The sequence below is a fragment of the Macaca fascicularis genome, chromosome 19 (genome assembly GCF_037993035.2).
Source record: "Macaca fascicularis isolate 582-1 chromosome 19, T2T-MFA8v1.1".
Classification (NCBI taxonomy): domain Eukaryota; kingdom Metazoa; phylum Chordata; class Mammalia; order Primates; family Cercopithecidae; genus Macaca; species Macaca fascicularis.
In genome coordinates, this window is record NC_088393.1 from 4955314 (window position 1) to 4967434 (window position 12121).

Genomic DNA, 12121 nt, shown 5'->3' on the forward strand with positions numbered 1-12121 from the left:
AGGACATAGAAGGCGCTCACTAAATCCTTGTGGGCCAAATCTGGTGGGCCAAATGCAGCCATCTGGTACTCATGGGAGACATACAGATATGTGAACAGCCCAGTCCCCACTGGAGTCTTGGTGGGAACACACAGGGGCTGAGAGCAGAACCCCGAGCTGGACTCTGCTCCCTACCCCCAGAACGAGCGGGAGAATACTAGCTATGATGTGACCACTCTGCAGGATGAGGAGGGTGAGCTGCCTGACTTTCCAGGTGAGCCCCCACCTCCCCACGCACTCCTGGCCGCCTTGTCCCCTGGGGCCCTGGGAGACGGAGCCTGGACCTCTAGGTGTGGGGGAGTTTGAAGCTGGGAGGGAGGTATGTACTCTTCCGTTTTTTAAATTCTGCTTGCCTAAGTCTGCCCTGGGGACCCTGATCCACCACTCCAGCCCTCCACCTCCTGTCCCCTGTGGCCCAGGCCCCTGGGGCCTGACTCTGTGTCCCCCTCCAGGGGCCGAGGCGCTGCTGTCCAGGCAACTCAGCCCGTCGGCCCAGGAACGCCTGGCCTCGCTGCAGGAACAGGTGGCTGTGCTCACCAGACAGAACCAGGAACTGATGGAGAAGGTCCAGGTAGGGAAAGTGAGGCTGGGGACAGATCTGAGGACCTAGGGCTGGTTCCCTGAGGTCAGGGTGGGCAGGGAAAGTGGCAAAGCTGCCCTGTGTCCCCACGGTCACATCAACCCCTGCCAGACTCCTGCCCCCCACCCCACTCCCCAGATCCTGGAGAACTTTGAGAAGGATGAGACACAGATGGAAGTGGAAGCTTCAGCAGAGGTCATCCCTCTTGCCCTCTATGACTCTCTCCGGGCCGAGTTTGACCAGCTGCGCAGGCAGCACGCTGAGGCCCTGCAGGCACTGAGGCAGCAGGAGACACGAGAGGTCCCCAGAGAAGAGAGGGCGGCCTATGGGGAGAGTGAGGGTGTTGGAGCCACAGCCACCAAAAACGGGCCAACCCACATGGAGCTAAATGGCTCAGTGGCTCCAGAAACCAAAGTTAATGGAGCTGAGACCACAGATGAGAAGGCTGCAGGAGATGAAACCATGGAAGCCAGGACTATGGAAGCCACGTCCACGGCAGCTGAGGCCACGGGAGCCACGGCCACAGAGACAAAACCCACAGGGGCTGAGGTCAGAGAAATGGAGACTGTAGAAGAGGAAGCAAACATGGAAACTAAGCCCACAGGAGTGCAGACCACAGACACAGAGGCCACAGGAGTGGAGGCCATGGGAGTGGAGGCCACAAAAACAAAAGCAGAGGAAGCAGAAGTGTTGGCCTGCAGAGTGGGTGCTGGGCAACCAGAGCCCCCAGTCACAGGGACCACAAACATGGAGGCCACAGGCTCTAGGGCCACGGGGGTAGAAGCCACAGGATTCGGTGCCACAGGTGTAGAGAACCCCGGGGTAGAGGCCATGGCCCCGGGGGTCTCTGCTGGCCCTGTCCTACATCCTGGTGCTGCAGAGGCCTCGGAAAAGCTTCAAGTAGAGCTGGAGACCAGGATTCGCGGCTTGGAGGAGGCGCTCCGGCAGCGGGAGCGGGAGGCAGCTGCGGAGCTGGAGGCGGCCCTGGGGAAGTGCGAGGCCGCGGAAGCTGAGGCGGGCCGGCTGCGAGAGCGCGTCCGCGAGGCCGAGGGCAGCGGGGCCAGCGTGGAGAGGGGTGGCGGCGACACTGCACAGCTGCGGGCCGCCCTGGAGCAGGCCCGGGAGGATCTCCGAGACCGGGACTCCCGCCTGCGGGAGCTGGAGGCGGCCTCGGCCTGCCTGGATGAGGCTCGCGCCAGCCGGCTACTCGCCGAGGAGGAGGCCCGGGGCCTGCGGGCGGAGCTGGCCCAGCGGGAGGAGGCGCGGCTGGAGCAGAGCCGGGAGCTGGAGGTGCTGCGGGAGCAGCTGGCCACGGCCAAGGCCACGGGGGAGCAGCAGCGCACGGCGGCCGCGGAGCTGGGCCGGGCACGGGACGCGGCCGAAGCCCGAGTGGCTGAGCTGGCTGCGGCCTGCGAGGAGGCGCGGCAGGGCCTGGCCGAGCTGCGGGAGGCCTCCGAGGCCCTCCGCCAGTCCGTGGTGCCGGCCACTGAGCACCGCCGGCTGCAGGAGGAGGCCCTGGAGCTGCGGGGCCGGGCAGCCAGTCTGGAGCAGGAGGTGGTGGCCACGGGCAAGGAGGCCGCCCGGCTGCGCGCGGAGCTGGAGCGGGAGCGTGTGTGCAGCGTGGCTCTCTCCGAGCACGAACGCATCGTGGGCGTCCTGCAGGCCAACGTGGCACAGCTGGAGGGGCAGCTGGAGGAGCTGGGACGGCGGCATGAGAAGACCAGTGCAGAGGTCTTCCAGGTGAGCAGGCTGGCCCCCACCCAGCACCCCAGCGGCCACGTGGCGGCCTTTTTTTAGCCCCCCAGCCCTGAGGTGTTTTGACCCCATCGATTTTACTTGAACAGACTTATTTTATTTTTTAATTTAATTTTTTTTATTTTTTATTTTTTGAGAGGGAGTCTCGCTCTGTCGCGCAGGCTGGAATGTAGTGGCGCGATCTCGGCTCACTGCAAGCTCCACCTGGGTTCACAGCGTTCTCCTGCCTCAGCCTCCAGAGTAGCTGGGACTACAGGTGCCCGCCACCACGCTCAGCTAACTTTTTGTATTTTGTTTAGTAGAGATGGGGTTTCACCGTGTTAGCCAGGATGGTCTCGATATCCTGACCTTGTGATCCACCCCCCTCGGCCTCCCAAAGTGCTGGGATTACAGGCGTGAGCCACCGCGCCCGCTGGCTTCCTTCCTTCCTTCCTTCCTTCCTTCCTTCCTTCCTTCCTTCCTCCCTTCCTCCCTTCCTCCCTTCCTCCCTTCCTCTTCCTCTTCCTCTTCCTCTTTCTCTTTCTCTTTTTCTTTCTCTTCCCCCTCTTCCCCTTCCCTTCCTCTCCTTTCTTTTTGTTTTTCAGACAGGGTCTGGCTCTGTCACCAAGGCTGGAGTGCAGTGGCACAATCATAGCTCACTGCAACCTCCACCTCCTGGGATCAAGCAATCCTCCCACCTCAGCCTCCCAAGTAGCTGGTACCACAGGTGTGCACCACCATGCTCATCTAACTTTTTAATTTTTTGTGAAGACGGGGTTTTGCTATGTTGCCCAGGGTGGTCTCAAATTCCTGAATTCATGGCTGGGCGCGGTGGCTCACGCTTGTAATCCCAGCACTTTGGGAGGCCAAGGTGGGTGGATCACCTGAGGTCAGCAGTTCAACACCAGCCTGGCCAACATAGCAAAACCCCATCTCTACTAAAAGTACAAAAAGTTAGCTGGATGTGGTGACGGGTGCCTGTAATCCCAGCTACTCAAGAGGCTAAGGTAGGAAATTCGCTTGAATTCAGGAGGTGGAGGTTGCAGTGAGCCAAGATGATACTACTGCACTGCAGCCTGGGTGACAGAGGGAGACTCCATCTCAAAAAGCAAAAACAGAAACTTCAGCATCAGAGTCCACTGGATTAAAAATAATGAAATCTAGCCAGTTGCAGTGGCTCACACCTGTAACTCCAGCAATTTGAGAAGCCAAGGCGGGCAGATCACATGAGCCCAGGAGCTCGAAACCAGCCTGGGCAACATGGCAAAACCCCATCTCGACAAAAAATACAAGAAAACAGGTTGGGTGTGGTGGCTCTTGCCTTTAATCCCAGCACTTTGGGAAGCTGAGGCAGGCAGATCACCTGAGGTCAGGAGTTTGAGAACAGCCTGGCCAACGTGGTGAAACCCCATCTTTACTAAAAATACAAAAATTAGGTTGGCATTGTGGCACGGGCCTGTACTCCCACCTACTCAGGAAGCTGAGGCATGAGAATCGCTTGAACCCGGGAGGCGGAGGTTGCAGTGAGCCAAGATTGCACCACTGCACTCCAGCCTGGGCAGCAGAGCAAGACTCTGTATCAAAAAAAAAAAAAAAACAAGAAAACAGTAGCCAGGGTCGGGCACGGTGGCTCATGCCTGTAATCCCAGCACTTTGGGAGGCCGAGGTGGGCGAATCAAGAGGTCAGGAGATCGAGACCATCCTGGCTAACACAGTGAAACCTCCGTCTCTACTAAAAATACAAAAAATTAACCAGCCTGGTGGCAGGCGCCTGTAGTCCCAGCTACTCAGAAGGCTGAGGCAGGAGAATGGGATGAACCCAGGAGGCAGAGCTTGCAGTGGGCTGAGATCACGCCACTGCACTCCAGCCTGGGCGACAGAGCGAGACTCCGTCTCAAAAAAAAAGAAAAAGAAAAAAAAAAACAACGAAAACAGTAGCCGGGCGTGGTGGCATGCACCTGTGGTCCCAGCTACTTGGAAGGCCGAGGTGGAAGGATCCCTTGAGCCTGAAAGATTGAGGGTACAGTGAGCTATGATCGCACCACTGTACTCCAGCCAGGACTGCAGCTCTGGAGCAACAGAGCAAGACTCTGTGTTTAAAAAAATCCAGGCCGGGCGCGGTGGCTCAAGCCTGTAATCCCAGCACTTTGGGAGGCCGAGACAGGTGGATCACGAGGTCAGGAGATCGAGACCATCCTGGCTAACACGGTGAAACCCCGTCTCTACTAAAAAATACAAAAAACTAGCCGGGCGAGGTGGCGGGCGCCTGTAGTCCCAGCTACTCGGGAGGCTGAGGCAGGAGAATGGCGGGAACCCGGGAGGCGGAGCTTGCAGTGAGCCGAGATCTGGTCACTGCGCTCCAGCCTGGGCGACAGAGCAAGACTCCGTCTCAAAAAAAAAAAAAAAAAAAAAAAAATCCAAAAATACAAAAACAAAGTAGAAGGGTCATATGAATTCTGGGGTCTAGCATCATTGGAGTCTTTAGTGTCCTGAGAGTCACGCGTGGGCTTGGGCCGCAGGTGCAGCGTGAGGCCCTGTTCATGAAGAGTGAGCGACATGCCGCCGAGGCGCAGCTGGCCACAGCAGAGCAGCAGCTACGGGGGCTACGGACCGAAGCGGAAAGGGCTCGCCAGGCCCAGAGCCGGGCCCAGGAGGCTCTGGACAAGGCCAAGGAGAAGGACAAGAAGGTGGGTGCCCCCTCTCCCACACCCGGTCAGGGAGGCATTCACTCAGCAAAGGTTGAGGACAGTCTATGAAGGTCCCCGCTGCAAGGGCCTTGGAAAATCAACCCATTTTCCAGAAGGGAAACTGAGGCTCAGAAACAGAAGGGGACCTGGTTACAGCCTCTGATAAGTCAGACACACAGAGGCTGCTGTTCCAGCTACTAATTATAACCACAGTTACTTTTATTTTATTTTATTTATATATTTTTTGAGATGGAATCTCGCTCAGTCACCCAGGTTGGAGTGCAGTGGCGCCATCTCGGTTCACTGCAAGCTCCGCCTCCCGGGTTCACGCCATTCTCCTGCCTCAGCCTCCCGAGTAGCTGGGACTACAGGTGCCCGCCACCACACCTGGCTAATTTTTTGTAGTTTTGGTAGAGATGGGGTTTCACTGTGTTAGCCAGGATGGTCTTGTTCTCCTGACCTCATGATCTGCCCACCTCGGCCTCCCAAAGTTCTAGGATTACAGGCATGAGCCACTGCACCCAGCCTTATTTTATTTTATTTTATTTATTTATTTATTTATTTTTTTGAGACAGAGCCTCGCTCTGTCACCCAGGCTGGAGTGCAGTGGCCAGATCTCAGCTCACTGCAAGCTCCGCCTCCCGGGTTTACGCCATTCCCCTGCCTCAGCCTCCCGAGTAGTTGGGACTACAGGCGCCCACCACCTCGCCTGGCTAGTTTTTTGTATTTTTTAGTAGAGACGGGGTTTCACCGTGTTAGCCAGGATGGTCTCCATCTCCTGACCTCGTGATCCGCCTGTCTCGGCCTCCCAAAGTGCTGGGATTACAGGCTTGAGCCACTGCGCCCGGCCGGCCTCGAACTTCTTAGCTCAAGTGATCTGCCTGCCTCAGCCCCACAAAGGGCTGGGGTTACAGGCGTGAGCCACCGCATCTGTCCCCACAGTTACATTTATTTTTTATATGTTTATTTACTTTTGAGACGGAGTCTCGCTCTGTTGGCCAGGCTGGAGTGCAGTGGTGTGATTTCGGCTCACTGCAAGCTCCACCTCCTAGGTTCACACCATTCTCCAGCCTCAGCCTCCCGAGTAACTGGGATTACAGGCACCCACCACCACGCCTGGGTAATTTTTTGTAGTTTTAGTACAGACGGGGTTTCACCATGTTAGCCAGGATGGTCTTGATCTCCTGACCTCGTGATCCACCCACCTCAGCCTCCCAAAGTGCTGGAATTACAGGTGTGAGCCACCGCGCCCGGCCTAGTTACATTTATTGAGTGCTTTCTGCATGCCAGACCTTATGGACTTGATGCATTTAATCATATCCAGTTCTCACAGGATAGGTGCTTTTATTATCCCCATTTGAGGAAACATAAGCACAGAGGGGGGAAGTCACTTACCCAGGGTCACACAGCCATGCAGTCTTTCAGCTGGGTTTGTACCCGCGCTCCCACATTCCCACGTTTGTTCCTAAACAATGATGATAACAGCAGCCTCCAGTTGTTAGATTGGGAATTTTTCACACATTACCTTTGTTTTTTTGTTTGTTTGTTTGTTTTTTTGAGAGAGAGTCTCGCTCTGTCGCCCAGGCTGGAGTGCAGTGGTGCGATCTCGGCTCACTGCAAGCTCCACCTCCCAGGTTCACGCTATTGTCTTGCCTCAGCCTCCCCAATAGCTGGGACTACAGGTGCCCGCCACCACGCCCAGCTAATTTTTTATGTGTTTTTAGTAGAGATGGGGTTTCACCATGTTAGCCAGGATGGTCTCGATCTCCTGACCTCGTGATCCACCCGCCTCGGCCTCCCAGAGCGCTGGATTACAGGTGTGAGCCACTGCGCCCGGCCTTACACGTTACCATTTTTAATCTTCCTGCAACTCTAAAAGCCAGAAAGCCTTTTTTTTTTTTTTTTGGGGACAGGGTCTCACTTTGTCACCCAGGCTGGAATGCAGTGGCACAATCTCAGCTCATTGGACCCTTGACCTCCTGGGTTCAAGCGATCCTCCTGCCTCAGCCTCCTGAGTAGCCGGGACTACAGGTGTGTGCCACCACACCTGGCTAATTTTTTTGTTTCTTCTTCTTTTTTTTTTTTTTTGAGACGGAATCTGGCTCTGTTGCCCAGGCTGGGGTGCAGTGGTCAGATCTCAGCTCACTGCAAGCTCCGCCTCCTGGGTTTACACCATTCTCCTGCCTCAGCCTCCCGAGTAGCTGGAACTACAGGCGCCCGCCACCTCACCCGGCTAGTTTTTTTTGTATTTTTTAGTAGAGACGGGGTTTCACCGTGTTAGCCAGGATGGTCTCGATCTCCTGACCTCGTGATCCGCCCGTCTCGGCCTCCCAAAGTGCTGGGATTACAGGCTTGAGCCACCGCGCCCGGCCTTGTTTCTTTTTTTGAGAGAAAGTTTCACTCTGTCGCTCAAGCTGAAGTACAGTGGTGCAATCTCGGCTCACTGCAACCTCGCCTCCTGGGTTCAAGAGATTCTCCTGCCTCAGCCTCCTGAGTAGCTGGGATTACAGGCATGCACCACCACACCTGGCTAATTTTTGTATTTTTAGTAGAGACAGGGTTTCACCATGTTGGCCAGGCTGGTCTTGAACTCCCGACCTCAGGTGATTCAGCCTCCCAAAGTGCTGGGATTACAGGCGTGAGCCACCATGCCTAGCCTGTTTTGTTTTTGTTTTTGTTTTTTTTGGTAAGAGACAGGGTTTCAAACGCCATATTGCCCAGGTTGGTCTCAAACTCTTCAGCTCATGTGATCTTTCTGCCTCAGCCTCACGAAGTGGTAGGATGACAGACGTGAGCCACTGCACCTGGTTTCAGAAAGTATTTTTGTCCCCATTTTCCAGATGAGCAAACTGAATCTTTAAGAGATGAAGTTAGTGGCTCAAAATCACGCAACATGTCACTGGACAGGAGATGAGACACCCAGAGTCCCAGGCGCTTCAGCATAAAGAATGACCCAGCCTCGACTCACTGTGTGACCTTAGACCAGACACTTCACCTCTCTGAGCTTCAGTTTCCGCCTCTAAACAGAGGGCAAAATTGCAGTTAGGATGATGGTTTATCTATAGCCTGGTTTCTTCCCCTGCGCACTGTGGATGTCGAGGCAGGATCGTTTCCTGGGCTGGGGCTGTCCTGGGCATTGGAGGGGACTGAGCAGCATCCCTGACCTCCACCCACTCCATGCCAAGAGCTCCTCCAGGTCGTGTTGTCCTCACACAACACCCAGTGTCCCCTTGGGGGGCAGAATTGCCTCAAGTTGAAAACCCCTGATGTATAGTAATAATAAGGCCCTGCATTTATTGAGTGCCTACTGTTGACCAGGCACAGTTTAAACATACTTTCTGTGGAGGATCACAGCTACTACTAAGTTAAGAACTTGGCCGGGCACAGTGGCTCACGCCTGTAATCCCAGCACTTTGGGAGGCCGAGGCAAGTGGATCACCTGAGGTCAGGAGTTCGAGACCAGCCTGGCCAACATGGCGAAAACCCGTCTCTACTAAAAATATAACCATTAGCCAGACGTGGTAATGGGCACCTGTAGTCCCAGCTACTCAGGAGGCTGAGGCAGAAGAATTGCTTGAACCTGGGAGGCGGAGGTTGCAGTGAGCGGAGATCACACCAGTGCACTGCACTGCAGCCTGGGTGACAGAGCGAGACTCTATCTCAAAAAAAAAAAAAAAAGACAAAAACAAAAAACGTGAAAACCAATTTTAGCTTGTGGGTTGTATAAAAACAGGCTGTGCTGGTAACCATAAGCATCTAAAATAGAAATAAATAAATAAATAAATAAATAAATAAATGAAATTAAAACAGGCTGTGGGCCAGACGTGGCACTCAGGCCAGAGTTTGCCTGGGACAGGACCTTCCCTCGAAGGCCTTTATCCCTGGCCTTTTCCTGCGGCTGCAGAGAGGTCCTCAGCCCCCAGCCCTGGGCCCAGGGTGATGGCTGACAGCACTCGCACCCCCAGATCACAGAACTCTCCAAAGAAGTCTTCAGTCTTAAGGAGGCCTTGAAGGAGCAGCCGGCCGCCCTGGCCACCCCCGAGGTGGAGGCCCTCCGTGACCAGGTGAAGGATTTACAGCAGCAGCTGCAGGTAAGGGCCGGGCCGGGCGGGGGCCGCGGGACCATCAGGATGGAGGAGTCCAAATATTTACCAATCAGCACAGCATGGGTGGGGATCCCAGGAGAGGGGCTGGGGTGGGTCGGTGGCGTCCACATCACCTGCATGGTGCGGCCAGGAAATATTTCCTTTATTTCTTTTGAGACAGGGTCTCACTCCATCACCCAGGTGGAGTGCAGTGGCACAGTCTCGGCTCCCTGCAGCCTCAGCCTTCCGGGTTTAAGCAATTCTTGTGCCTTAGCGTCCTGTGTAGCTGGAATTACAGACACGCACCACCACACACCCAGCTAATTTTTGTATTTTATTAGAGACGGAGTTTCCCCATGTTGGCCAGGCTGGTCTCAAACTCCTGGGCTCACATGGACCTCCCAAAATACTGGGATTGCAGATGTGAGCCACTGCTCCTGGTACCCACTCCCCCTTTTTTTTTTGGACACAGGATCTTGTGCTATCAGGCTGGAGTGCAGTAGTGCAATCATAGCTCACTGGGCAGCCTCAAACTCCTGGCCTCAAGCAGTTCTCCACCTCAGCCTCCCAAAGTGCCTGGCCATATTTCCATATATCTATAACTATATCTATATCTATGTAAAAAGACAAAAATATATATATAGATATAGATAGATAGATAGACAGACAGACAGACAGATAGATTTTTTGAGACAGTCTCACTCTGTCACCCCGGCTGGAGCGGGTGATCTTGGCTCACTGCAACCTCTGCCTCCCAGCTCTCAAGTTCAAGTGATTCTCCTGCCTCAGCCTCCTGACTAGCTGGGACTATAGGTGTGAGCCGCCTTGCCTGGGAATTTTTTTTTTTTTTTTTTTTTTTTTTTTTGAGATGGAGTCTCGCTCCGTTGCTCAGGCTGGAGTGCAGTGGCACAATCTCAGCTCACTGCAACCTCCGCCTCCCGGGTTCAAGCGATTCTCCTGCCTCAGCCTCCCGGGTAGCTGGGACTACAGGCACCCACCACCACACCCACCTAATTTTTTGTACTTTTAGTAAAGACGGGGTTTCACCGTGTTAGCCAGGATGGTCTCGATCTGTTGACCTCGTGATCCGTCCGCCTCGGCCTCCCAAAGTGCTGGGATTACAGGCATGAGCCACCGCGCCCAGCCAATTTTTGTATTTTTAGTAGAGACAGGATTTCACCATGTTGGTCCAGGCTGGTCTTGAACTCCTGACCTCAGATGAGCCGCCAGCCTCAGCCTCCCAAAGTGCTGGGATTACAAATGTGTGCCACTGTGTCCGGCCATCTTTTCATATTTTAGCAGTCGTCCATCAAAATACAGGCTTGGGGAGCAAAGGGCACTTTTTGGTGTGTTTTGCTGTGGGGGAGGTGGTCCTGTTCTTCTGAGCACCCCTCCCTCATACCTCCAGGAAGCTGCCAGGGACCACTCCAGCGTGGTGGCTTTGTACAGAAGCCACCTCCTCTACGCCATTCAGGTGAGTGGCCAGCTCCCGGGCGCCCGGTGGCTTTGGGCAGGCCACGATTTTTCTCTCGGTCTCAGTTTCCCCTTCTGTACAGTGGGAGGCTGGTCCTGGGGAGAGGTTCGTGGCAGGTGGGAGCCCACCTGTGTGCATTTCCCTCCTGGCTGGCTTGGTCTTTGGGAGTGGTGGAGGGGCCTGGGGCAGCCGTCGGGGGTACACTCAGGGTCCCCCTCTACTCCCCCCACCCTAGGGCCAGATGGATGAAGACGTGCAGCAGATTCTCAGCCAGATTCTGCAGATGCAGAGACTCCAGGCTCAGGGCCGCTGAGAAAGGCCAGGCCCAGTGGCTACACTGACCACACCCATGCAGGGGCCTCACGCCCCTGCAGGCCCCTTGCAGACCGGCTTCACTTGGCCCCATCCGGACCCATGCACTTGGAGACCAGCCTGGGTCCCTGCCCGACCGTCCCCAGCTGGCTCCATCGCCCCACCTGGTCTCCGCACGCAGGCACTGGTCAGTCTGGACCCGGGGTGTCACTGCCCCTCCCCCACCACCGGAGAATCTGTGAGTCCCTGTGTCCTCCACATCCAGACGCCAGCCCAGGAATAAAGGCATTCTGTGCACAGGACCAATGCGTGCCGTCTGGTTGCTGGGCTTCCCCTGTGGGGAGGGAAGGGGGTGGCCCAGAAAAGGAAGCACTCACACCCCTCCCCACCTGCCCCACAGCACAACAAATCAACCATCAGGATAAACTCCAACTTTTTTCTTCCTTTTCTTTTTTTGAGACAGAGTCTGGCTCTGTCGCCCAGGCTAGAGCGCAGTGGCGCGATCTCGGCTCACTGCCAGCTCCGCCTCCTGGGTTCACGCCATTCTCCTGCCTCAGCTTCCCAAGTAGCTGGGACTACAGGCGCCCGCCACCACGCCCAGCTAAGTTTTGTATTTTTAGTAGAGACAGGGTTTCACTGTGTTAGCCAGGATGGTTTCGATCTCCTGACCTCATGATCCGCCCGCCTCGGCCTCCCAAAGTGCTGGGATTACAGGCATGAGCCACTGCACCTGTTTTATTATTATTTTTTTTTTATGTGGAGTCTCCCTCTGTCACCCAGTCTGGAGTGCAGTGGAGCGATCTCAACTCACTGTAACCTCTGCCTCCCGGGTTCTCGTGATTCTCCTGCCTCAGCCTCCCAAGTAGCTGGGATTACAGGCGCCTGCCACCACGCCCAGCTAATTTTTGTATTTTTTCTTTTTTTTCTGAGACGGAGTTTCATTCTTGTCCCCAGGCTGGAATGCAGTGGCATGATCTCGGCTCACTGCAACCTCTGCCTCCTGGGTTCAGGTGATTCTCTTGCCTCAGTCTCCCCAGTAGCTGGAATTACAAGCCACACACCATTACGCCTGGCTCGTTTTTGTATTTTTAGTAGAGATGGGGCTTCACCACGTTGGCCAGGCTGGTCTCAAACTCCTGACTTCAGGTGATCCACCTGCCTCGGCCTCCCAATGTGCTGGGATGACAGGTATGAGCCACTGTGCCCGGCC

General features: G+C 55.3%; 1 protein-coding gene across 40 annotated transcripts in view; it reads left to right on the forward strand.

The window, feature by feature from the left end:
* ANKRD24 (ankyrin repeat domain 24) overlaps nucleotides 1-11213 on the forward strand; it is a 44625-nt gene extending 33412 nt beyond the window's left edge. For 39 of the 40 annotated variants that reach the window (XM_065536063.1, XM_074025414.1, XM_065536065.1 and 36 more), the window contains 7 exons: nucleotides 181-253; nucleotides 492-610; nucleotides 758-2359; nucleotides 4873-5040; nucleotides 9006-9131; nucleotides 10534-10599; nucleotides 10835-11213. In XM_065536063.1, the coding sequence (XP_065392135.1) occupies nucleotides 181-253; nucleotides 492-610; nucleotides 758-2359; nucleotides 4873-5040; nucleotides 9006-9131; nucleotides 10534-10599; nucleotides 10835-10912 (2232 nt within the window). In that variant the 3' untranslated portion in view covers nucleotides 10913-11213. The remainder of the gene's footprint in view (nucleotides 1-180; nucleotides 254-491; nucleotides 611-757; nucleotides 2360-4872; nucleotides 5041-9005; nucleotides 9132-10533; nucleotides 10600-10834) is intronic. The other variant, XM_074025424.1, reaches the window with a different exon arrangement.
* Nucleotides 11214-12121: the final 908 nt, after the last annotated feature.